The following is a 24,668-nucleotide window of genomic DNA, read 5'->3' on the forward strand; positions in this document are numbered from 1 at the left end:
TGCTTGCTAATGGCAATCACATGCATTTTACTTCACAAGCGTGGCAGTTAAAAAATATCTGTCTCCAAGTAAACAACCCAATATGATAAATAATGTTTGGAAAAAAATGAGCATGATTGACACCATAATAACCCCACCCGATACATTTAATAATGGACTCTTCATGTCACATTGAGACTGTTCTGGAGTTGACTGACAATCAGCTTGTCTGTTGGCAATAGTATCACAGCATAAACTACAAATGAACCACAGAGCATCTGTGAACCATAAAATATTGGAATGTTTGACAGTAAATGTTAACCATGTTGCATTATATATTCGCTGGCAGACTGAAAAGCAAATGGGACAGCCTCGCAAATGGGACAGCCTCAGCGATTTAGCAGATTTGTCATTTACTTCTGGAGAACCATGTAACAAATCACAACTCCTGGGACCGCACATATTTATGAAAATAATTTATTGTTGGGTCTCAGCAGTATTTAAATGTAGTAATCCTTCAAATGAAGAAAAGGAAACATACTTTTTAAGAGAAGTTGGCCCATTGTTTTATTTGGTTATAGACATTTTTAAATGACTTTACAGTGGTAATCTGATCAGAAAAGTGCTGGAGGAAGTCCACTTCCGAACAGTAATCGCCAGGAATTTGGTATTTTCCATTTTGTAGAAGTTGCTGTAGAATCTCCACTCTATTGATTTAAAATAAAATGACATTAGCATATTTGTACTTTGCCAAACGACATCATCAATACAAAATATAATGCATCTGCTCCACATGGCTCCCAATTCATGCACCCTTTTTGGCTCTGGCTGTGCTCTAGGTAAGTCATTTGTATGAGCAAACCCAACCAGCACCCATTTACTTTAGTGCACCATTCAGAAAGACCAAACAACTTGCAGTCTGTTTCTACTGTCAGTGTTTAATGTTCTGAAGGGTACACATAGTACGTCCAATAGGTACACATCACAAGACGCCATAATGGTTCACTGAGCCCATACGTACCAGATTTCATTATGTCCCATTATGCCCACATTGTTTGTTTCAATATTACCAGACTATGCCCACATTAGGTTTCTTAATGCCCCAATACGACCACAATGTCAGTTTTGATGTTGTTTCTGCATAACCACATTACCAGTTTCCACAAATTTCAGGAATGTCCACCTAATCAGTTTATGTTCCAAAATAGTTGGCACATTGCCAATATGCCCACAATTCCAAACTGTTAATAATATTGGGATACTTGGATGTGATGCAGGTTCCAGAAGTCTTGATGATCCCACATAACCAGGTTAATTAATGCTCAAGATGCCCGCGTAATCAGTATCCATACTTCCAGTTTGACCGCACTTCCAATTTCCATAATCTGCCAGCACTGGTGTCTCTAGGGGGGAGGGTGCTATGCCCCAGCTACATTCGCCCTGCCCCCCCACTGCCGAAACGAAGATGTTAAATGTCACTTTCAAAACACACAAAAAAAAAAGACACAAACGCCACAACTTACCAAACAATTTATGTGTAGGTGAGGGCGGGGATCCGCTTGTAGATGCCGCTCCGTTGGCGGGTGTGTCATATGGAAATTGGAGAAATGTGTCAGCGGGTGCGCACACCGCTTCCGTTAAAGCCCCTGAAGAGAAGCAGATGGAGCTTCGAAACGCGTTGGGCAGATCCATTACGGAGCGGCATCTACAAGCGGATCCCCGTCCTCACCTACACATAAATTAAGCTGCTGCTCGTGTGCTACTCAAGAGGTGGACAACCTGGAGCGACAATTTACACGCGGCAGTCCAGCCGCGGAGTATGCACCACCCCGTTACCCTTGGGTGTCACGGAAGTGAAACAGCAGCCGTACATGGGATCGAGGACGGGCCCACTTGTGGGGTCCATACAGGACTTGATTGTGTGCTTTCCGCACCACACTTCCCATAATGCACAGTCTCATCGGAGCCTCCCATCGGCGGGTGCGTCATAAAGAAATTGGAGAAATGTGTCAGCGGGTGCGCACACCGCTTCCGTTAAAGCCCCTGAAGAGAAGCAGATGGAGCTTCGAAACGCGTCGGGCAGATCCATTACGGAGCGGCATCTACAAGCGTATCCCCGTCCTCACCTACACATAAATTAAGCTGCTGCTCGTGTGCTACTCAAGAGGTGGACAACCTGGAGCGACTATATATATATAGTTATTAGGGGGCGAATAAAAGACAATGTTTGTCATAACTCACTTGATTGGTTCTCTTACCCGGCACGGATGTCCCCATCGGCGCACCTCTGAAGAAGGTCAATGGTGACCGAAATATATTAGGACTGCCGCATTGGAATAAAATAACACACAAGGACTGAAGTTGCTGGAGTGTTGCTTCTCTCCTCGGTGAAGGAGGGGTTTGTTGATGTAATTACGGCGTGGTTCTGCCGAAAGCATGCACCGCCAGTGAGTGTGCCGGTCCCCGCCCGAAAGCGAACCTGTGTGATGAATGTGGAAACGAAGGGCGGCGGCACTGCCGAAGACTAACCTCGGCATGGTTCTTTGTCAGCTTCAAAAGCGGGCTGACTATGAGACGCAACGGACCTTTTGATAAAAACAATGCAAATTAATTAAATGGGGACAACAGCCATTGGAGGCTTGAAAAGCTATTGGAAGCTAGAAAAGGATGTCGGTCAGAGAACCACAAGCACCAGAATGCATTCCGAAATTAAGCGGACGCCCATTAGGGGGCGAATAAAAGACAATGTTTGTCATAACTCACTTGATTGGTTCTCTTACCCGGCACGGATGTCCCCATCGGCGCACCTCTGAAGAAGGTCAATGGTGACCGAAATATATTAGGACTGCCGCATTGGAATAAAATAACACACAAGGACTGAAGTTGCTGGAGTGTTGCTTCTCTCCTCGGTGAAGGAGGGGTTTGTTGATGTAATTACGGCGTGGTTCTGCCGAAAGCATGCACCGCCAGTGAGTGTGCCGGTCCCCGCCCGAAAGCGAACCTGTGTGATGAATGTGGAAACGAAGGGCGGCGGCACTGCCGAAGACTAACCTCGGCATGGTTCTTTGTCAGCTTCAAAAGCGGGCTGACTATGAGACGCAACGGACCTTTTGATAAAAACAATGCAAATTAATTAAATGGGGACAACAGCCATTGGAGGCTTGAAAAGCTATTGGAAGCTAGAAAAGGATGTCGGTCAGAGAACCACAAGCACCAGAATGCATTCCGAAATTAAGCGGACGCCCATTAGGGGGCGAATAAAAGACAATGTTTGTCATAACTCACTTGATTGGTTCTCTTACCCGGCACGGATGTCCCCATCGGCGCACCTCTGAAGAAGGTCAATGGTGACCGAAATATATTAGGACTGCCGCATTGGAATAAAATAACACACAAGGACTGAAGTTGCTGGAGTGTTGCTTCTCTCCTCGGTGAAGGAGGGGTTTGTTGATGTAATTACGGCGTGGTTCTGCCGAAAGCATGCACCGCCAGTGAGTGTGCCGGTCCCCGCCCGAAAGCGAACCTGTGTGATGAATGTGGAAACGAAGGGCGGCGGCACTGCCGAAGACTAACCTCGGCATGGTTCTTTGTCAGCTTCAAAAGCGGGCTGACTATGAGACGCAACGGACCTTTTGATAAAAACAATGCAAATTAATTAAATGGGGACAACAGCCATTGGAGGCTTGAAAAGCTATTGGAAGCTAGAAAAGGATGTCGGTCAGAGAACCACAAGCACCAGAATGCATTGCGAAATTAAGCGGACGCCCATTAGGGGGCGAATAAAAGACAATGTTTGTCATAACTCACTTGATTGGTTCTCTTACCCGGCACGGATGTCCCCATCGGCGCACCTCTGAAGAAGGTCAATGGTGACCGAAATATATTAGGACTGCCGCATTGGAATAAAATAACACACAAGGACTGAAGTTGCTGGAGTGTTGCTTCTCTGCTCGGTGAAGGAGGGGTTTGTTGATATATATATATATATATATATATATATATATATATATATATATATATATATATATATATATACTGCACACAGTAATTATTTCTATTTACCATATCAAAAAGTGGACCGCATTTTACAATAATTTAAATGAAATGTTGATGAATTGATGTATTTTTATGACGGAAGAAGTCTTTTTACCCTGTCTACTGATTTTATCAGTCACGTGGTGATGTAATTGAACACTGGCACTTTTAAAATGAGCAAAAGTATGGAGGGCGTTGTCATGTGAGCAAGGCTCTGCGGAGCCGAAACGTCATGCCGCATACTCTGCTTCAATAAACAGAAATTGCACTAAATTGGTCTGTGTCCGAAGAATCTTTGTGGCAGAGCGGGAAAGGCTGATTGCTGACATTGAGACGCAGTATTTCGCTATATATATTTCATAATTTGCCCTTTGCAGCAGGCCCCTCAATTGACCTTATCTCCCTCCCCACCATGAATCACTTCCAGAGAGGTCATTGTCTGCCAATGTGCCGGCAAAAAGTGTTCATACTGCACTATTAATCCTACATTCCAGTTTCTTCATTTCATATTTCAGCATGCCTATTTCCATAATGATCTAGTATGCCCACATACTCTGTTATTTAAAATGTCCCAGTATATATACATTTTACTTTCCTGGAATGCCCCAATGCATCCTTGTAACAATTCGGTTTAAAATTTGACTTTGAGGGGGCGTGGCCAAGATGGAGGAGTAGAAGGACGTGTCCTTCCCGAGCTCCCGCTCCCGGCCAGGCCCGAAGCCCCTTGCACTGAGCATTTTCTCCCCCCTTGCCTACCTGGGGAAGCGGAGCTGCCTGGGGGTGCTTCCGGTCACCGCTGGTCTGGGGTCCGGACTTGCCGTTGCTGAGACGGCCGTGAGCGGTGCGAGCGGCCCCGGAGCCCCGAGGTGCTGCAGTGGAGCGGGCCGGAGCCGAGGCACAGCTGCTGTTGTCGGGGCGCCTGGCGGTCCTGAGGTCCGGGCTGGGAACCGGTACAAGTGGGGTCGGTGACCCGGCGGAGGCGAGCGCCGGAACCCGGTGTGGGAGGAGCGGAGCCCCGAGGACGGCGCCAACCCTGGTGCCTGCCTGCCCCTGAGCCCGCCCCTCGACCAATTGAGGCCGCGGCCTAGACGGAAGGCGGCAGTGGACGGACCATTGGAGGAGCAGCTCCGGTGGCAGGGAAGAACCCAGCGCAGCGGCGGTGCCCGCAGCCCACCGAGCTGCGCCTGTGACCCCCAGCTACAGTGCCCATAGCAGCGCGCACGGTCCCAGGGAGGCCAGGATAGCTGCAGATCAGGAGGAGACGGAGACGGAGCGCCCCCCCCCCCCCAGGCTACTCGGAAAAGGTGAGGAGGCATCAGGTGGGGTGCGGAGACGTGCTGGGGGCCCAGGTGTGGCAGCAATTGACCCCGCGGACTGCATGGGGGCGAAGTGAGGCACGCTGGAGGCAGCTGGAGCCCAGGGTGGCACCCAGTCCAGTAGAGGGGCCTTGCTGGGAACCCGCGCCCCGGACCTTGGCCATTTGGGGCCTTCCATGAGCAAACGGATGTTGGGGTAACGGCGAAGATCGCCGATCCACGTTGCAGGCTTGGGGTGACCGAGGAGCGGCAGCATTGGCCTGGTCACGGAGAGGCCTACCCGGTGGAGAGCAGACAGTACTGTTGCACCACTGCAACCTGGGGGCACAGTAGTGGAGCTGTATTGGGGACTTCCCCGGCCCGTTTGCAGCTTGGGCCCCTGTGGAGACGCGCGCTCGGTGCGGAGGGGCTGAGGTGGGGGCTGGTGGCCCCGGTGCTGCGTACTGGGGCATAGTGACTGGTCCTGTGAAGGAGGTGCTGGGTATTGAGGCGAGTCAAGCACGTACAGCGGGCCAGCAGGCGAGATGGCCGGACAGAAAGGCAATAAAAAGGGGGACCGCACTCTCCCTGAGATGCTAGGCAAGTCCCAAGGCAGGGGCGACAGGAACCAGACATCGCCAGGGGCGTCCGGCAGCTCCCAAGTGGTGAACAATGGAGAACCCCCGGTCACCAGGTCCTTTCTAGAGACCCTTTTTGGGACGCTGAGGGAAGACTTTCAAACCTTGAAGCAGGAAGTAGCAGGGGAGGTACGTGAAATACGCCGAGAAGTGGATGGCCTGGGTGAAATAGTGGCCTCGGTTGAAAGCTCCACGCAGAGACAGGACGAGGAGATCTCGCACTTGCAGCAGGAGGTGTTGCGCCTCAGAGATCAACACCTGGATCTTCAACTGCACAATGAGGATTTGGAGAATAGGTCGCGGAGGAACAACATACGGGTACGGGGGGTGCCGTCCTCAGAGGAGAATGCTGGCATAGTCGAGTACCTGCAGGAGCTATTCCGGGACATCCTAGGCGAATCAGAGGACTTCCTTATTAGAATCGACAGGGCTCACAGGGTGGGTCCGCCGAGACGAGCAACGGGGCCCCCGCCAGACATCCTGGCCTTCCTACCCGAATTCCCGGTGAAAGAACGGATCATGGCCGAAGCGAGGAGAAAGCAATCGATAACATTCAGGGGTCACCCTGTGGCCCTATATCAGGACCTCTCCACGATTACCCTTCAAAAGCGCAAGTCATTTAAGATAGCGACGGACTTCCTGCGGCAGCACGACACGCCCTACTCCTGGGGGCACCCTTTCCGCCTCATTTTCAGATGGAATGGGGAAACGCACCAATTGAGGTCCCTTCAGGACACCTGCGAAGTGTTGGGAATCACCGCGGAAGAGGAGGAATCTTCCACGCCACGGAGGCGACGCACTACCGAGGAGGGATGGCGGAGAGTCTCGAGGCGCAGGACATCGACTGCATCACGGAGACCGGGCTCGCCCACCATCAGAGCTGGGATGGCAGATGCCATTCAGACGATTTCCAGGGACACGGCAGCAGAAGGTGGAGTTGCACTGACCGCGTAACCTGGCTCCGGGGGGAGACTGACACTGCATCACTGTTGAAGCTGGCTTGGGGTAAGGTGGGGGTGGGGGGGCGGAGGGGAGGATACTGGTGGCAGAACGTCCACTGAGGTGCTTTACCACGGGCTTGTCCGTTATGGGCAGGACTGGGACTATTGATCCTAGGTTTTGGGGGGGGTTGTTGTGGATGGGTGGGGAGGGGGAGTTCGGGGACCAAGTTTGGAGAGAGGAGGGGGGGGAGTTGTGGAGTTGGGGACTGGGGGGGGAGAGGGGACATGTTGAAGGGGGAGAGTTGGGGGCTTCCCTGTCCAGTGCTTTTACAGTATCTGCGAGTAGTGGTCCAGACACACATGTCCACTTGGTAGTCATTGAGATGCCACGCAGTCTAATCTACACACATAGCCAAAGTAGTCCCGACCCTCCATGGCAGAGTTAAAGATAGTCACCCTGAATGTTAAGGGGCTGAACAATCCCACGAAGAGGAGGGCTGTACTTTCACTATTGGAACACTCCCAAGCAGACATCTGTTTACTTCAGGAAACTCACTTATTGGCAAGCGACTGTCACAGGTTAAGGTCCCGCCATTTCCCTACGCAGTTCTTTTCCTCCAACACAACCAAAACGGCTGGAGTTGCCATTCTTTTGTCCAAAGCATTCAAGGGGGAAGCCCTGCACAAATTTGTAGAACAAAAGGGGAGGCTCTTGGCCTACAGATTTAAACTGGGAACCCTGGTATTCACGGTAGGCACGGTTTATGGCCCGAATGAACGACAAGATAGATTTTTACGCCAAGCACTAGAGGATATCACAGCATCACCAGATATACATATTATATTGGGAGGGGACATTAACCTGGTCTTTGACTCTTCAAAGGATAGATCAATGCAGCGACACCCGCAGACTGGGGAACTCTCGCAGGCGGTGAAGGCGCAGCTAATTGATTCCGACCTACACGACCTCTGGCGCGAACTCCACCCCACCGACAGGGACTTTTCCTATTACTCACACGCACACAAGACATACGCCAGGCTAGATCACCTACTGGTCTCTGGACCGGTCCGTAACTTGGCCACCGCCTCAGAAATGGGTGTCATTTCTCTTTCGGACCATGCACCGGTATCAGGGACCTTTCTTCTCCCGCAGGGCTATGCCCGCAGGGGAGTCTGGCGACTCCGAGATACACTCCTACATAAAAAAGCAGTAGTGCAGAGTATTATGGACTCAGTGAAAGATTTCCAACTACATAACTCTAACACAGATACTTCACTATCGACTCAATGGGGGGCCCTCAAGGCGGTAATACGGGGAGAGTTCATAGCAATTTCCGCTGCGGACAATCGCGAGAGGAAAATAAAACGCGATGAGCTCACACAGAAGGTCAGGGAGCTGGAACACGTACACCGTCGCACTGGGGCTCCGAGAGTTTGGAAGCAGTTGAAAGTGGCTAGGAAACTCTTGTCCTCATTGGACTTGGATAGGGCTGAATATGCTGCGCTACGCCTAAAACACGCCTATTACACGGGAGGGGATCGCTGTGGCCGCCTCCTAGCAGCTAAACTGAGAGTAGCACATCAGAGTCGCCAGGTGAAAGAATTGGCGGGAAACGCGGGTCAGGAGATTTCAGGCGACGAAGAAATTGCTGAGACCTTCCGTCGATTTTACACTGACCTGTATGCGGCGGAGACCGCACACATGGAAGACCCAGATGATTACCTTGATTCGGTGACCCTATCGTCCTTGACCCCCGAACAGGCAAGCTATCTTGAGAGAGAAATTAGGATTGAGGAGGTGGTAGCAGCGATTTCTAAGCTCAAATTAGGGAAAGCCCCGGGCCCGGACGGTTACACCGCCCTCTTCTATAAAACGTTCAGCACGACACTGGCTCCGATCCTGACCAAACTGTTTAACTCCTTTTCTGATCCAGGAGCCATCTCTCCAGACCTCCTACAGGCAACAGTATCGGTAATTCCTAAACCTGGGAAAGACAGGAAACAATGCGGCTCATATAGGCCGATCTCCTTACTAAACGTGGATTTGAAAATCTACACGGGGATCCTAGCAACAAGACTAGCTCAGTACCTTCCCGGCCTGATTGAACCGGATCAGGCCGGCTTCGTGCCGGGCCGCCAAACTGTGGACAACACTAAGAGAATAATACACATCTTAGAAAAAGCTTCGCGTATTCCGGGGGAGAGGATGTTGCTCTCAGTCGACGCAGAGAAAGCGTTTGACCGGGTGCACTGGCCCTACCTCGAACGGGTGATGGCGCGGTTGGGAATGGGGGAGAACTTCCGGACCATGGTGTTTAACTGCTATAAATTCCCCTCTGCAACCGTGCGAGTGAATGGCTGTGGTTCCCGGCGATTTGATATCGAGCGTGGAACGAGACAAGGCTGTCCTCTTTCTCCCCTTCTCTTCGCGCTCTATATGGAGCCCTTCGCCCAACGGGTTCGGCAGAATGTGGCAGTGACTGGGGTGCGAATGGGCGGTTACACCCATGCCATAAGCCTTTATGCGGACGATGTACTCTTTACATTGGAGAACCCGGGACAGGCCCTACCTGCATGTATGGCTGAACTTAAAGCTTTCGAGAAAGTGGCGAGCTTTCGAATGAATGTTGAAAAGTCCACAGCCTTGGACATTTCCCTGTCGTCGGCGGTAAAAAGCGACCTACAGGGGCTCTTTCCCCTACGTTGGTCACGTGATCGGGTACAATACCTGGGGATTGCGTTAGCCCCAACATTGCAGGCCATGGTTTCCGTTAACTATGAAGCGATGGGTCTGAAGGTGAGGGAGGAACTTGGGAGATGGAACAAAGGGATGATCTCCATGCTTGGTAGGGTAGCAGCGGTCAAAATGACCGTTTTACCCCAACTCTTATACCTATTCCGAGCACTACCTCTGCAGCCCCCCAAGGGTTGGATTCAACAGATGCAAACCGAAGTGTCCCGCTTTGTGTGGCAGGGCCGTAAGCCCCGAATGCGTCGCGCCCTCACAACCTTAGCACCAGAAGCCGGAGGACTAGGAATCCCTGATCTCCGCAAATACTTCCAAGCATCACAACTGCGTTACTTGGTAGAGTGGAGTAGGTGGGAATCCGATAAACACTGGCTCTTCCAAGACCAAGCAATAGCCGGACGCCCCTTACAGGAAATTCCATTCCTTCGCAGGCCACATCGCCCCCCGAATCTCTATGCTTCTTATATCACACGAGTGCCGCTAAGAGTGTGGGACACTACCAATCGCGCTTTTGAACTCACCTCGTTTCCCTCGCCGTTCACACCGATCATAGGCAATCCGGATTTCACACCAGGAACGGAACAAGGGGCCTTCTCACACTGGAGGGATAGGGGCTGCAGGGCACTTTTCCACATGTATGCTGCGGAGGGGGTGATTTCCTTCCAGGACTTTAGAGAGGAGTACCAGATGGCCGAAACAGAACGCATGAGGTACTGGCAGGTTCGACACTGGGCCTTACAGCCGAGTGTTAGAGACTCAGCAGATAGGAAGTTACTGCCATATGAAAGGTGGCTAATTACCCGCACCTCAGACGCCAAGCTCATATCGGACCTATATAAGATGCTCCAGCTCCCGTCCTCCCACTTCCACATTCCTGGCCGGGAACGTTGGAATAAGGAACTGGGGAGAACACTTAGCCATAAGGAGTGGGACCAAATTTCATACAGAGCGAGGCATTCGGCTTACCACGTGGGCCTCACGGAAACCTTTACCAAGGTTTCCACCTACTGGTATTACACCCCGGAACGATTGCGTGAAATGAACAGGCTCCTTAGTGATACGTGCTGGCGCGAGTGTGGGCAGATTGGTACACTAACACACATCCTCTGGGACTGCCCCGTACTGCAAACCTACTGGTCGGAAGTGATAGATGACATTGATGCATGCTTTGAGATTGAACTGCCTCGATTTCCAGCGTACACTCTGCTGGGTCTCCCTAATGGCTTAATGTACCCGCTGAAATCTAAGAGGGGACGGCAGATTGCTATTATGCTGGGCTCGGCTGTACAAAACATACTGATACACTGGCGCACACCTACCATTCCATCTCACACAGGTTGGCTTCATAGGTTGTGGCATGTTCTGGGGATGGAAAAGCTGTCACTCATGTTAGCGGGAGATGTTACTGGTTTTGAGGAGCTGTGGCAGCCCTTTCACTCGCTGTTGGCCACAGAGTTCAAGGAAATTACATGCCCTAGATACCTAAGACTACTGAGGCTTACGCCGCCGTTGTGAAGCACTGTTCCGCTGGAGGGGAGGGGGCACGACCCCAAGGGTGAGACTGTGACCAGGATGGATTACAAAGTAAAAGGTTTATTTCCACAATACGCAGCACTGGGCAGGGCGGGTGGTGGGGAGGGGAGGGTTGTTGGGGAATATTGTTTATTTACGGAGAGGTACAGGATGGTACGTAGATGCTCCTTCTCCTCGTTTGCATGTTTCCATGCAAGAAGCAGGATACCGAGACAGCCCACAGGGCTGGGACATAAGAACTCCAATCCTGGAACACTTCCTGCCACTGACATTGCATATCTATGGGTTTGTTTTACTATGCAGCTGTACCTTTCTAAATAAAATACTTTAAACCTAAAATTTGACTTTTCTGGGTCACGCCGGATTTGTTTTTGCCTTTTTGCTGAACCTTGTGCACTTTACCCCTGCTGACCAGAGGTTACATGCTTGTGCTCCTCCTCTCAACATGGTAAAATTGGTATCCATCTGATCCTATAAGTCCCTAGCATATAGTCTACGTGTACACAGGGACTGTAAATTAAATACTACCAGTGGTCTGCAGCACCCATTGTGTCTTCCACTGCAGCGGTACTTTAAAGCAGGTCACTCGGCCTAAGACCCTGGCTGTGCAGTTTTAAACTGCAAATTCAACCTGTCAAAAAAACCTTCCTTTTAAATATGAATAAGTCACCCCTAAGTAGGCCTTATTGCCTTTAAAGCAGGGTGCATGTTATTTAAAAGTAAGGCATGAAAAAATTGAATGTTCCACATGTCCTTACAGTGAAAAAGTCTAAAAGCTATTTTAGACTATCTGGCTACTTGCATAGAAAAGTACTGCATTACACTAGTACACCTTATAATGATAATTTTGGTTTGGTATCAGCTAGAAAATAAATTCATGGACTCTTCAATAGATAGACCAAATTCAACTTTAGCATTAAATTGGATTTTGGTTAACTAGTCAGGAAAAGGTACATTAGAAGTTACCTCCTGGCTGTCCAAAGCATCTAATGCTTTCTGTGACTTCCAGCTATCATCTGGCTGCTGACAGCTCTTCCACTGGAAGATGTGAACGGCTCCCAGGGCAGGGACACTGGGCCCTGGGTGTGGGGAGGTTTTGTCCTACCCTTGACAAAATGGCCTAGCGGGTTGTGCCCAGCCCCTTGGTGCACTCCAATGAGGCTTCTTCTGTCATAGGTAATTGTTAGCTAACACCTAGGCCTGCACCCTTCTTTTACCCCCCCCCTCCAGTCAGACTAGCCCCCATGACAGTAAGTCTCTTTTTGACATCAGTATCAGTCCTGCTGGAGTATCAAAACATGCTCGACAGGCCTGCTAGGGATATAGATCTAACATTTGGCCCAAACTTCAAGGGAGGGAACAGAATACCAAAACGCTTTGTGTGTATTTAATGTCTGGTTGCTGAGTCTGTTGGGAGTACAATGACTCCCCAAACCTGGACTTTAGTGTAAGATGTAGGATGACACTAGGATTACCATAGTACAGCCCCAGGCATTCCCCTAGCCCTCAGAGTCCAAGTTTAGCGTGGCTGAAGACTTTGGCCATGTGGAAAATGCCCAAAATGGGTAGGGTAGGCCAGGAACCCTTACCACATTGGTTAGGGTGTCCCCAGGGGTCATTCACACCCACTAGCTAGTGCAAGTATACATATATGTGGCATCTCCAGACCATTCCTGGACCTGTGGAAGATCAGAAGAGGAATGTAAATGTAAATGTACAGGAATTTATATAGCGCAAATCACCGAGAGGTTTCTAAGCGCTTGCTTAGGGAACCCGTCCTGGTATTCCCCTGTGAGATAACCCCGGCAGGGTATCCGCAAGGTGAAAGCCAGGCATCCCGCCGCGAGGGGCCGTTGTGGAGATTAAGCAAGCTATTGCCCAGAGTAGCAGAGTGTGAACCCGTGAATCGAGTAGGCACCGGAGCGAGAATTGTCGAGTCCATGGACATTTTAGGACTCAAGACCCCGCCGAGCCAGGAATTGAACCCTGGTCCTGGGCTGACCTCTGCTTCCAGGTCTGCCTCCTCTAACCAGTGAGCCACACTTCTCCACGTGCTCTCTGAGACCTAAGAGCCTAGAAGGCTACATCTTGCTCTCCCTTTTGTATTCAGGATAAAGAAGTGGACTCTGAGGGTCATGTGGCTGACAGCTTGTTTAAGCTACAGGGACACAACAAGATACAAGACACCTTTTCCTGCAGCTGCCCAGTTGACCAGTGGCAACTGGATGTGGACTAGATCCTGCTGTGGCCTCTTCTCCTTACCTTTTCATTTCAGAGGTCAACCATACAGTACTTCATATCCAAGTTCACTTGAGGCAGTAGCTAACTTCTACTATGGTGTATCAGGTGAGTTAGCCTGTAGAGAAACAAAGCGATTGCCCTACAGACCAGCTGCAACTCACAAAGGGTGGGCAGCCTCTAGGGGTCGCAGACCTTTTGTAGTTGTACAGCAGGTCTAAAAATCATTGCAGAAGTTATCAACTGCCACATGTGGACTTGGACATGTAGTATCGGATGGTTGACCTCTGAAATGTAAAAGGTAAGGAGAGTATACCTGATGATCAGGGTAGAATGGGGATACCAGGATCATGGTGGGGCCTCCCAGGAAGAAGGAGAGGTCTGGCTGACAGGAAAATGGAGTTGGGTGTATTGGGGGACTTAATATGGCCTTAGGAGACCACAGTTTAGGTAGGGGTATCAATGGGCATGATGAAGATTAGAGTGGACCTGGAGATGGGTGGAGTAAAGTTGAAGGCCTAGTGACTTAGGCAGAACCTGAGAGGTCATGCGCAGCACTGTGGAAAGTGATGGGGGAGTACTGCAGGTACTGGGAGAACAAGAAGTATGTGGGATATAAACAAGTGTTTGGAAGTTGGAATTGGGGCTAGAATATAGCTGGGCTAAACAGAGCGGCCTGAAGGGGTGCCTGAAGTTTTATTGGGAGACCAGAGGGTGGAGGCAATCACTTTGATGCTACCTGGTACCAAAAAGGAACTAGGGGATTAAAGGAGTCCTAAAGTAAATGGGGTGAGGATCAGCTGAGAGACACTTATGAGAGTGGACGGGGTATGAAAGCCCATGAAGGTACTGAGTGAGGTGAAGGAAGGAGGTGGACGACTGCCAAGATACCAGTGGAAGGTATTATTGAGGGTAAGCTGCCAGAGATGGGGGAAACATAATACTAGGAGATGGAAGTCTAGCAATGACCGGATGGGAGTGACAGGGTGGCTGACTGGTGTTGCCAGTTACGGGCCTTCTGGGGACCCAAGGAAGGTGGGTTGTACTTGATTGTGAAATTTGACAGGACAAAGATGTTGAACCTAGCAAGGAACACAATGGAATGGATTTGAAATAGGCATGATAATTTAATGAAGGGTTTAGAAAATCAAAAAGTTTATTGGTGATCGGAGTTGGTCGTTGTATGTGGTTTTCTAATCAATAAATGTCTGTAATCTTGCATCTTTTGAGTAGTGGATTCCAAGTGAAAATTCACAAATGAAACAGAACTATCCCATCACAGAAACAGGGGTTGTCCTGCAACATATCAAAAAAGAGAATACTCACAGATTGATCAACCAGCTGCAGCCATTCATTGAGATAATTCACAAGGCCAAAGGCATCAGGAATGTTGTCTCCTTCCGAACAGAATTTTAGGAGAATGGCCATGTGGATGTCTTCTGCACAGCTAAAAACAAGAAAGCAATAGGTTTGTTTTGAATTGCTAGGCAACGGTTCAAGTTTCAATTGAATTAGAACTCACTTTATCCATTTGCCTTCAGTGCATCAGAAAGGAAAATGTAACTTACCCTGTAAGCATCTGTTCATGGCATGTATAACATATAGATACACATGCTCTGCATACTCCTGCCAACTAGTGTAGGGCTAAGACGTGTAAAACTTGTTTTTGTACGAAGACGTCTTTTGAGTCACAAGGTACATGGACTCCTCTTATGATTGGTAATGCGTATGGGCATCGGCTTAATTGTTAGATTGTTTTCCCTTATGGGGTGCAGATAGATGTGGAGCACACAAACTGCAGAAAGATGACCATGAAAGAAAAGTGGAAAAAGAAAGTCATAGAAAAAAGAATCTGCAACAACCAAAGGCTTCGGGGAGGAGAGTGGGTGTATGTGAATCTACAGCGCTACATGCCACTTATAGATGCTAACAGAGAAAGGAACATTTTCGGTGGTCTATCCAGAGGATGTAGAATATTGAAAAAGTAGACCAAGCACAGCCTGTCTCACTTGAGCTGGCTGGCATGCTAGCACATCTACACAGTAGAGTTTGGTGAATGTGTGTGGTGTGGACTAGGAAGCTGCCTTACAGATGTCAGCCACTGGGATATTACCCAGAAAGGTCATGAAGGCTGCTTTCTATGGGTAAAATGCAGCCTGGGGAGCAGAGTTATGTCTTTTGGCCTTGGCATAGCAAGTTTGAACACACTTGACTAGCCAGAAAGCTATCCCTGCTTTGGAAATGGGAGTCCTTGTGTGTGGTTTAGTGTAGGCCACAATATGTTATGGAGTTTAATGAAAAACGTTTGTCCTATCAATATAGTACATGAGGGCTCTTTCTGCTACTGAATTTGGATGTGAAAAGAACACAGGGAGTTTAATTGTTTGGTTGAGGCTTAAAGGAAAGATCACCTTAGGTAGAAACTTTGGGTTAGTTCCAAGTACTACCCGGTCATGCCATGAAAAGGTTCTTCATGGCATGAGAGCTTGAATCTCGCTCACCTAACTGAGGGAAGTATTTGCAATTAAAAGCACGACCTTCCAGGACAAAAACTGGAAAGGGCAAGTGTGAAGGGGCTCAAAATTGGGTCTCATGAGCCTAGTGAGAACAGGAGAAGGTGGGGGGAAGGAGGGGGAATAAACCTCTTAAGTTGTTCCACAAATGCTTTAAATGACTGGGACTTTGCATAATAGTGTTCTATGTTCTGCAGGTATGCTGTAACTGCAGCCAAACATAAGTGAAAGGAAGTGTAAGCCAGGCCTGAGCATTTTAAATGGAGTAGCTAGCAGACTTTCAGGCAGATTCATGAAGCTAAATTGCGATCGCAATAGCTGCGAAAAAGCAATTGCGATTGCAATTTGATAAAAAGGTATTCAATAAAAAAATTAGCGAGTTCGCTAAGATATAATTGCGAAATCGCAATAGAAATCGCAGAATCCCGGTAGTAGTCCAATAGTGAATCAGGAAATGCGAGAAACCACGGAATCTGCGAATTAATATGCGAAATCGCAAAATAATCGCAATCGCTATTCAAGAAATATCGCAATTTGCGAATAACCCGAAAATCGCTTTTTGCGAGGCGCAATTTAAGGAGAACCCAAACCAGGTGGTAACCATCAAAGTAAAAAAATGTTTTTTTGAAAAACCGTTTCCCATCAAGCAACAGGTGCTGACCTGACCAAACACACTTAAGGAGATGCAGCTGCAGCATTAGGACTCTCACAATGCCAGGACTCTACATGGTGGTCAGGCGGCGAAGGCTACAGCGAGCTGCACGGAACAGACGTAAGATCCAGGAGAGGATATTCTGCCAGCGGGTCACCCTGCTGGGCCAAACCAGAGAGCAAATATACGCAAAGTACCGCCTGAATGGGGCAATGATCATCAAGCTAATCCAGGACCTGGACCCCCTGATGCAGCACCCAACAAGGCGGACCAATGCCGTGCCCACACATGTCCAGGTATTGTGCAGCCTGCATCTTCTGGCCTCCGGAAGCTTCCAGGGGATAGTTTCCACTGCTGAGGGGATATCCCAGCCCACCATGTCCCGCTGCCTAAGGAGTTTCCTAGATGCAATTCTGACCCAGCTACACCACTACATAACATTCCCCACCAGCCAACAGGACTTGGATGAGACCAAGCATCAATTCTACAATGTTGCGCAATTTCCACATGTAATAGGATGCATTGACTGTACCCACATCCACATCTGCCCACCAGCACAAAGGGAATACATGTACCGCAACCGCAAGTCCTACCACTCCCTCAACATGCAGATGATGTGCAATGCTAAGACAAACATCACAGGCATAGTGGCACAGTACCAGGGGAGCACACATGACTCCTTCATATTCCGGCACTGCGGCCTCCACACACGACTGGCCAGGGGAGACTTTGGTGAAGGACACCTACTTGGTAAGTACACTTGCCCCACAATGTTACACTGTGATGAAGTAGCTGCGCTGCACAGGCACTCACCCTCTGCTCCTCTCATTCAGGTGACAGTGGCTACGCTCTCCGTGAATACCTCCTCACCCCATACCTCAACCCTGCAACACCACAGTAACGGCGTTACAATGTAGCACACATACGCACAAGGAATTGCATTGAGAGGACATTTGGGCTACTGAAGAGCAGATTCTGCATACTTCACAAGACTGGTGAGGCCATGTACTACACTCCTGATGTCTGCTGCCGCATTGTGGCTGTGTGTGCGCAATACTACACAACATTGCTACCAAGCGCCGGATTCCTGTAGAGATATTTGGCAGTGAGTCGGAAGGGGACGACCGGCCACCTGCACATGCGCGTCATGCACGCGGGGAACATCATGCAGAAGGACACAGACGGCGCAACCACATCACAATAAACTGTTTCTAGTGCACCCACTCCCCTCACCCAACACTTCGCTAATGCATGACAATGGAAATAATGACATGAGTCCGATGTTCAATGCTTGAATAAATATTATTGTTGATTGCACAATAATAAGGAATAATTGTTATGAATTACATGTGAGGAGTATTGCGCCATACTGCTCAATGTTTTAAACACAACATGCTTATGTCAGCAGCATGTCCCTGCCCATGGATTGAAATGTCATTGGCGCCTCCGGCGCGCGGCACCCAGTCGCCTCTCAGGCTCCTTCTCCGGCAGGGCACGTGATCCCGCACTGGGCCTGCTGCTGCGGCGTACAACACCGACCTGTGTCGCAGACAGGCTGCTGATACTCGATGTCCCCTCGCTTGTGCCATCCCCTCTAGCATTGGCTAGGCCAGTTGGTTGTAGAGCCTGGACAGCACTGGTCAGCTGCTCGAGTACACGTGCCACGTCCTCGCAGCATTGTACCATCTGCAGCTGCATTGCCAGAGACCTACGGGACAGCTGGGATGTGGCATTTCCTATCACGTAATTGGAATGCGTGTAGGCCGAGAGGCGTGTGAGTAGCTGGCGGTGGCGGCGGCGGGTGATGTTGCGCTGGCTGATGATGGCCGCAGTGTTTGCCTCCATGGCAGTGGTCATCCGGTCAATTCGATCAGACACATTGGCAACATTCCTGCCTATGTTGTGCAGCTGCAGTCGTATAGCACCTTGGCGTCGTGCCTGCAATTGGTGCACGCGCAGCATGCGGCGCTCAATACTGAACCCTGGCACACGCACAGCCATCCCCCTCCTGCCGGTGCGTGGTGTACTCTGCTGCCGCTCCCTGACATGCCTGCTGTGCTGGCTGGGCACAGTGGGTGTGCGGTGTGTCGCAGGTCTAGCAGCACCTGATGTTGATGGTGCCACTGGTATGGGTCTTGCAGCTGGCAATGGTGCTGTGCCTGATGTAGCTGGCGTTGCTGGTGGTGGTATGCATGGTGGCACTGGTGCTTGGCCAGATGGAGCTGGTTGTGTGGATGTTTGCTCTTCCTCACCCTCAGGCTCCTCTGGTGCGTCATCTATCTGCAGCCTCTTGCTGTCACTGCTGGTGTTATCTGCACCACCTGTGATGGAAAGTGGACGTAGATTAATTGCATGTATCTTTGACATGTGCAGTTGCTACATGCATGCTGGCTACCATTCCCTGACTGGCTGTTGCATTGCGTACATTGGGACATTTCTGTTTGCATTGGAGATTTTGTACATTGTGGGCATACTACATGTCCCACAATGCAATAGGGCATGTTCTGATGTGCATGGGCTGCATGACTTGGCTTGATTATGGGAGGCTATAGGGTCATGGCCATTGTTAGGGGACAGGGTCGCAGTCGCATGTCACTTACCTTGGCTCTCTTGGGTGGGTCGGGATGAGTCCAGAGGGATAACCCCAACACATGCCTCACGCTGCAGTGTGTCCTCCACATGATCCTCCAAGGGGGTGTTGGGAGGGACTGTTGGCCCTCCCCCTCCAGTTGCAAGGCTCTCACCCAGCCTCTCAGCCACCCTCTCCTTGGCACGTCCTCGGAGGTTGTACCACCTCTTTTTGAGGTCGTCTATGGACCTCTGTGTTACTCCTACTGCGTTCACTCTGGCGCGGATGCGCAGCCACAGTCGCCGTTTCTCGGCCTCAGGCACCCTCCTGGAGTCCTTGCCGAAAAGTTTGTCGTGGTCTTTGCGAGCTCCATCGATTAGATGCTCCAGCTCCTGCTCTGAGAATTTTATCTTGCGCTTGCGCCCAGTGTCACTGGGCCCTGCTGCTGCTTCCTGTGGCATAGCTGCAGTCTGCAATATCCAAAATATCCAAGTCTGGAGGTGTTTTGTGAGGAGCTCTGAGTGGTGCTGTTTCAATCTCTGCCTCAGTGTTCTCAATGGGGGAGGGAACTGCCTGCTTCCTGGTTGTGATGTCATCACTGTGCTCGAAATGCGACTTCCCGTTTTTGCGATCTCGCTATTTGCGAGATCGCAATTTGGGATCTCGCTAATTGCGAGATCGCTATTCCTACACAGAAATGGACGGATTTAGCGATTTTTCTGCGATTTTGAACAATTGCTATTGCCTTTTGTGGCCGGTTGCGATTCGCTTTATTTTCTCGCAGTTTTTCATGAATACCATTCTGCGAATTCTAAATTGCAATTCGGTATTAATCGCTATTTAGAATTCGCAGATTTCGTTTTTCATGAATCTGGCTGTATGTCTTGGACTGCAGGCTTGAGTGGATCTATGGGGTTGAAAAGGGACTAGTGGGCAATAGTTTCCACTTTGCTACAGAGCAAGCCTCAGAGTATGGACATGCACTCAGCTGGTAAATTGAGATACTGCAACTCTGGGTCCTCAGGAGCCAGATCGCCAGGTTGAGCTGTCTGACTGTGCCCTGGTGTTGAGTGAGATGGTCCGGCCTGTTGGGGAGCTTCTCGAGAGGGACTATGGACAACTCAAAAAGGGTTGTGAACCACGGCTGCCTGGTCCACGTGGAAGCCACCAGGACAAGGGTGCGGGAGGTTTGCCATAGCTTCCGAAACACAACTGGAAGGAGTGGGAGAGTAGGAAAAGTGTGGGCGAATATCCCTGACCAGTTCATCCATAGTAAATTGACCTTGGACTGTGGGTGTGGGTGTGGAAAGCCTGGAGGCAAAGCTTGAGCATTTGGCGCTTTCAGCTGTTAAAAACGGATCTATGTTGGGAAATCTCCAATGCTGTAAGTATGGGAACAGTGCTTGGAGGTGGAGTTCCCACCTGTGGCCTTCTTGTTGCATTCTGTTGAGCTTGTCTTCAAAGTAGTTGTCCACTCACAGAAGGTACTTGGCTAGCAGATGTACTCTGTGGTGGAACGTCCAATGCCAAATGCTTTGTGCTAATGCCAAGAGTTGGGAAGAGTGCGTGCCTCTCCCTGTTTTTGCAGGTAATGCACAGCAGTCATCATGTCTGTTTTGCCCAGGACCGTTTTGTAATGTACATGGTGGAAGAAAGCCGACCGAGCCAATTGGACTGCCAATAACTCCAGAAAGTTGATGTGGAAGGTCTGCCTGTTGAAGAGGTGTTGACCACTGTTAGAGGCACTCTTGGAGCGAATGCATGTGTAATCGGGCGTGGGGAACAATGGCGATGCAAAAGACCATCATGCCGAAGAGGTGCATTACTGTCCTGACAGTTAGCTGGCGATCTGCCTGGAAAACATGCAGCAGAAGCTTGAACTTGTGCGGATCTGGGTTGCTGTCACCATGGGGAACGGCCTGATAATCATCCCAGAGTGCTACGTCACATGGGGCATCATAAGGGTCAATGTTTTCAGACTCCTCTCCATATATGATGAATGGGTTGAGCTTTCCAGCGAAGGAGGCCCATGTGATGCGAGAGGAGGAGCAGGAGGTGGAAGTGATAGAGAAGGTAAATGTGATGAAGGAGGAGGAGGGGAGGGGACGAGGAGAGTGAGGAGGAGGAGCAGGAATAGGAGGTAAAGCAGGTTGAGGGGGCAATGGACTGGTGCCTTTTTTCTTGATGCCACTTCAGTTTGGGAGGTAGAGGGGGCTTTAATGCCAGCTGCTCCTCAAATGCAAGGCTTTGCTTGTGGGGAAGCGTCTCCTGCATCTTATGTAATGGTTTAGCTGTAATTTTACCCATGAGGGGGTGAATAAAATGTATCTTTTGCAAGGTGTCCAACTGCTGTCGGAGATGTTGTAGAATTTGCAGTTTCTGATCCTCAGAGTTTGATGTGGAAGGCTGACTGGGCGCCACAGTCTGTTTTGGCTTAGAAGCTGGTTTTGATGTGGACCGTTGTTGCGGTTCCGAAGAGCCAGTCGGTGGTGGGGCCTCAAAGGCTGTTGAGGGCATGGTCAGGCGGAAGTGGGCTGGGTTTTGAGTGGGTGGCTCGGCACCAGGGATGGAATCAGAGTTGGCTCTGAAGTCTTAGGGCGGCGCCAGACATGGCTGGGATTCATTGAAAGACTGGAAGGCTGTGTCCCTGAATGTGGGATTGGACGCCTAATCCACGTAGGGGCGGTGAGTGACCGGATGATGGGAGCAGATACTCACTGTTGCTATTTTCTGATGTTGACGCGGAGAGGGATGCAGGACTGTACCCTAGGAGGTCAAGGATGAATTGGGTATCAGACTGAAGGCTGCGGCCTGTTTCAACTCCGCCTCTACTTCCACCTCATCTATGATATTCTCCCGAATAGGTCGGGGGTATCCTCAGCTGGCTGTTTCATGGCACGTTGAGCAAGCGGATTATCTAAATGGTTCTGGAAGGCCTTTTTGGACTGGAAGGCCAGGCAAGCGGAGCATGAGTCCTTGTTATGGTCCAGGGATAAGAAGAGGTTGCAAACTTCGTGCTGATCTGTCCACGAGTACTTGGAATGGCACTGTGGACAGGAGCGGAAAGGTAGAGTTTCCATCATGGTACTTGCATTGTAGAAGGCGAAACCGGAGGGAACAGGCCTGAGAGCAGCATTGACAAACCCAAGACATGGATCCGAATGAAGGGCCAGGATGTAGATGAACAGAAAACGCAATGCAGAAACAATTGTACGAAGTTATCAGGAGCAGAGGACTAGAGAGGCTCTGTCGAAGAGCGCCATGCGCATCAAATCAGAATGTGGCGATGTACACTCAAACTTGACGGTGGAAGAAAACAATAGAGCCAATGTCCATAGGCATTACCAGTCATAGGAGGAGTCAATGTACCTTGTGACTCGAAAGACTATTTCGAAGAAAAACAAGCTGTACACATCCGAGCCCGACACTAGATGGCACGCGTATGCAGAGTATATGTATCTACAGCTACACATGCCACAAACATACATTTTATACAAACTTAAAACAAATAATGAATTACTAAAGAATGCTGATAAAGCAGCAGGAAAGATGGGACCAGTCCCTAAATTAACACAGCTAGAAAAACTGAGAATATGCATATAGTAATAGCCATTTTATGCACACTTTAATGTGATATGAATGCAGAGGATTTCATTTCCAGCCAGCTCACTAAACCTGGAAAGGAGACAGAGCACAGCTGTTCTTTGTCATCTATCAGCTTAATTTTTTGGGTCTCGGGTGGAATTCCTACCCATCAAACTATTAAAATACACTCCTTTGCAGGCTCCTATTCTGGAACATGGATAGCTTTCAGTTTCCTTGAGTCTCCAGTCCAGATCATTCCTGCTCTGATAATGTAAGATGGCCAGACTTGAATTATATTCCTCTGGCACATCTACTGGGGACACCGGTTGCCCTAGAGCCACCCTAGCTAGTTTCTACTTACATTAGCCTTGTTACTGTTAGTGCTTATATGAAACTGCATCCACTATACAGAACAATCATGCTTTCCCAAAATATACAATCTCAATGCAGGAGAGAAGGGGAAACAATGAAGATGAAAAACCCCTAAAAAAATACATCTTTCAGTACGACTGGTCAAGTGGGAAATTCAGACTGCATACGACTTGAATGGAGTGCACTTATACTACATTAGCTCCTTAGGAGGCCAAAACTGAACTAATACAGAATAAAACATTTTCATCTCCTAACATCAACAAAAAGAGGAAAACAATTTGGAACAAAAGATAGACCACATGTTGGCAGACCTGTTATAGTGGAATAAAAATATCTGCAACTTTACTTTCTTTTCCTATTAGTTTCTTCATGTTTTCAGCTAAACAAAAAAAGAAGCTTTAGCACTCAAAGAAGAATTAATGCTCTATGGAGCATGAACTATGGGGACATTTACCTCTCACTGTATAGTGACTTTGTGATCCCTCCACCAGGGATAATGATCCGTTTCTCAGTCTCATTTACTCCGGGGTAGGCTGCAACCTTCTCCATCTCCTTCCAGTGCAGCCCATGAATTGCATCCTCTGCAGAACTCTGCATGGCTGGAGTCAACAAGTAACGAAAAGGAGTGCTTTGAATGCAAAAAGATAACATTTATTTAGCAGTGACATCTAAGCAAAACACAATGGAACAACCACAATAAAATACTAACATGTTAATTGTCTAAAACACATTTTGCTGTACTGAATCATTCGATACATTTCTTTTGAAACACCCTTCATCAAACTGGTTTATAGATATTGCTACCACAAGGACACCGCTGTGTATGCGGCCCACCCGCCATAGCCCAAGTCAGAAACAAAAATCTCCCCGCACACAGAAGCAATCTATTGGTTTCCTTTCCCTATACGCCATAAGAGATCTTGGACACAACACCCCTCTTCTACATTTCTTTTGGGGATCAACTCTTACAAAACAAGCTTGCCTTTCTGATCAGGTTTTCTCGTTGAAGCCAACTCCCTTGTTACCAAACCATGTACTAGTGCCTTGATGCCACGTGGTATATTCGTGCTTTATAAAATTGTTTTTCATTTAATTTCATGTATGTGTTAATGTTTTTGATACTAGGGTGCAGAACAAAAAGTGTTATGGAAATGCTCAAGATAGCTTTTATAAACCACTAGTAATATTTTACACAAAACCTAAGTAATTTTTAGCGGATCCATATTCTCAAAGTAATTGATCTTTTACTCATCAACGGTATGCCTCAAAACCTTGCTAACAACTTAATTGAACCACTTAACATACCCAAGAAGTTGCTGATCATTGCGTTGATATGCATGGCTGCTGGACAGAAGAATCACTTGTGCAAATTCGCTCCTTTTGATCCAGGAAATCAGCGTTTTACGGAATGATTTTGCTTTATTCTTTAAAGAAGCATTAAAAAGCAAACACAAGTTAAACAACAAATCAGAAGTGTGCAGCACACCTAATACTGTTGATTCTTCATCACTCAGGCAAAACAATCTAAACACACATTCTATTCCTAATTTACACATTTCTCTAACTACT

General features: G+C 48.9%; 1 protein-coding gene across 1 annotated transcript in view; it reads right to left on the reverse strand.

Annotated features, from left to right (window-relative positions):
- Positions 1-438: 438 nt before the first annotated feature.
- PSMG2 (proteasome assembly chaperone 2) overlaps positions 439-24,668 on the reverse strand; it is a 68,520-nt gene continuing 44,290 nt past the window's right edge. The window contains exons 4-7 of the mRNA XM_086965580.1: positions 24,405-24,523; positions 23,554-23,727; positions 14,735-14,855; positions 439-686 (exon numbers count right to left, since the gene is read on the reverse strand). Coding sequence (XP_086821706.1) covers positions 594-686; positions 14,735-14,855; positions 23,554-23,727; positions 24,405-24,523 — 507 coding nt within the window. The 3' untranslated portion in view covers positions 439-593. The remainder of the gene's footprint in view (positions 687-14,734; positions 14,856-23,553; positions 23,728-24,404; positions 24,524-24,668) is intronic.

Source organism: Lissotriton vulgaris, chromosome 4_1, assembly GCF_964263255.1.
Source record: "Lissotriton vulgaris chromosome 4_1, aLisVul1.2, whole genome shotgun sequence".
Taxonomy (NCBI): domain Eukaryota; kingdom Metazoa; phylum Chordata; class Amphibia; order Caudata; family Salamandridae; genus Lissotriton; species Lissotriton vulgaris.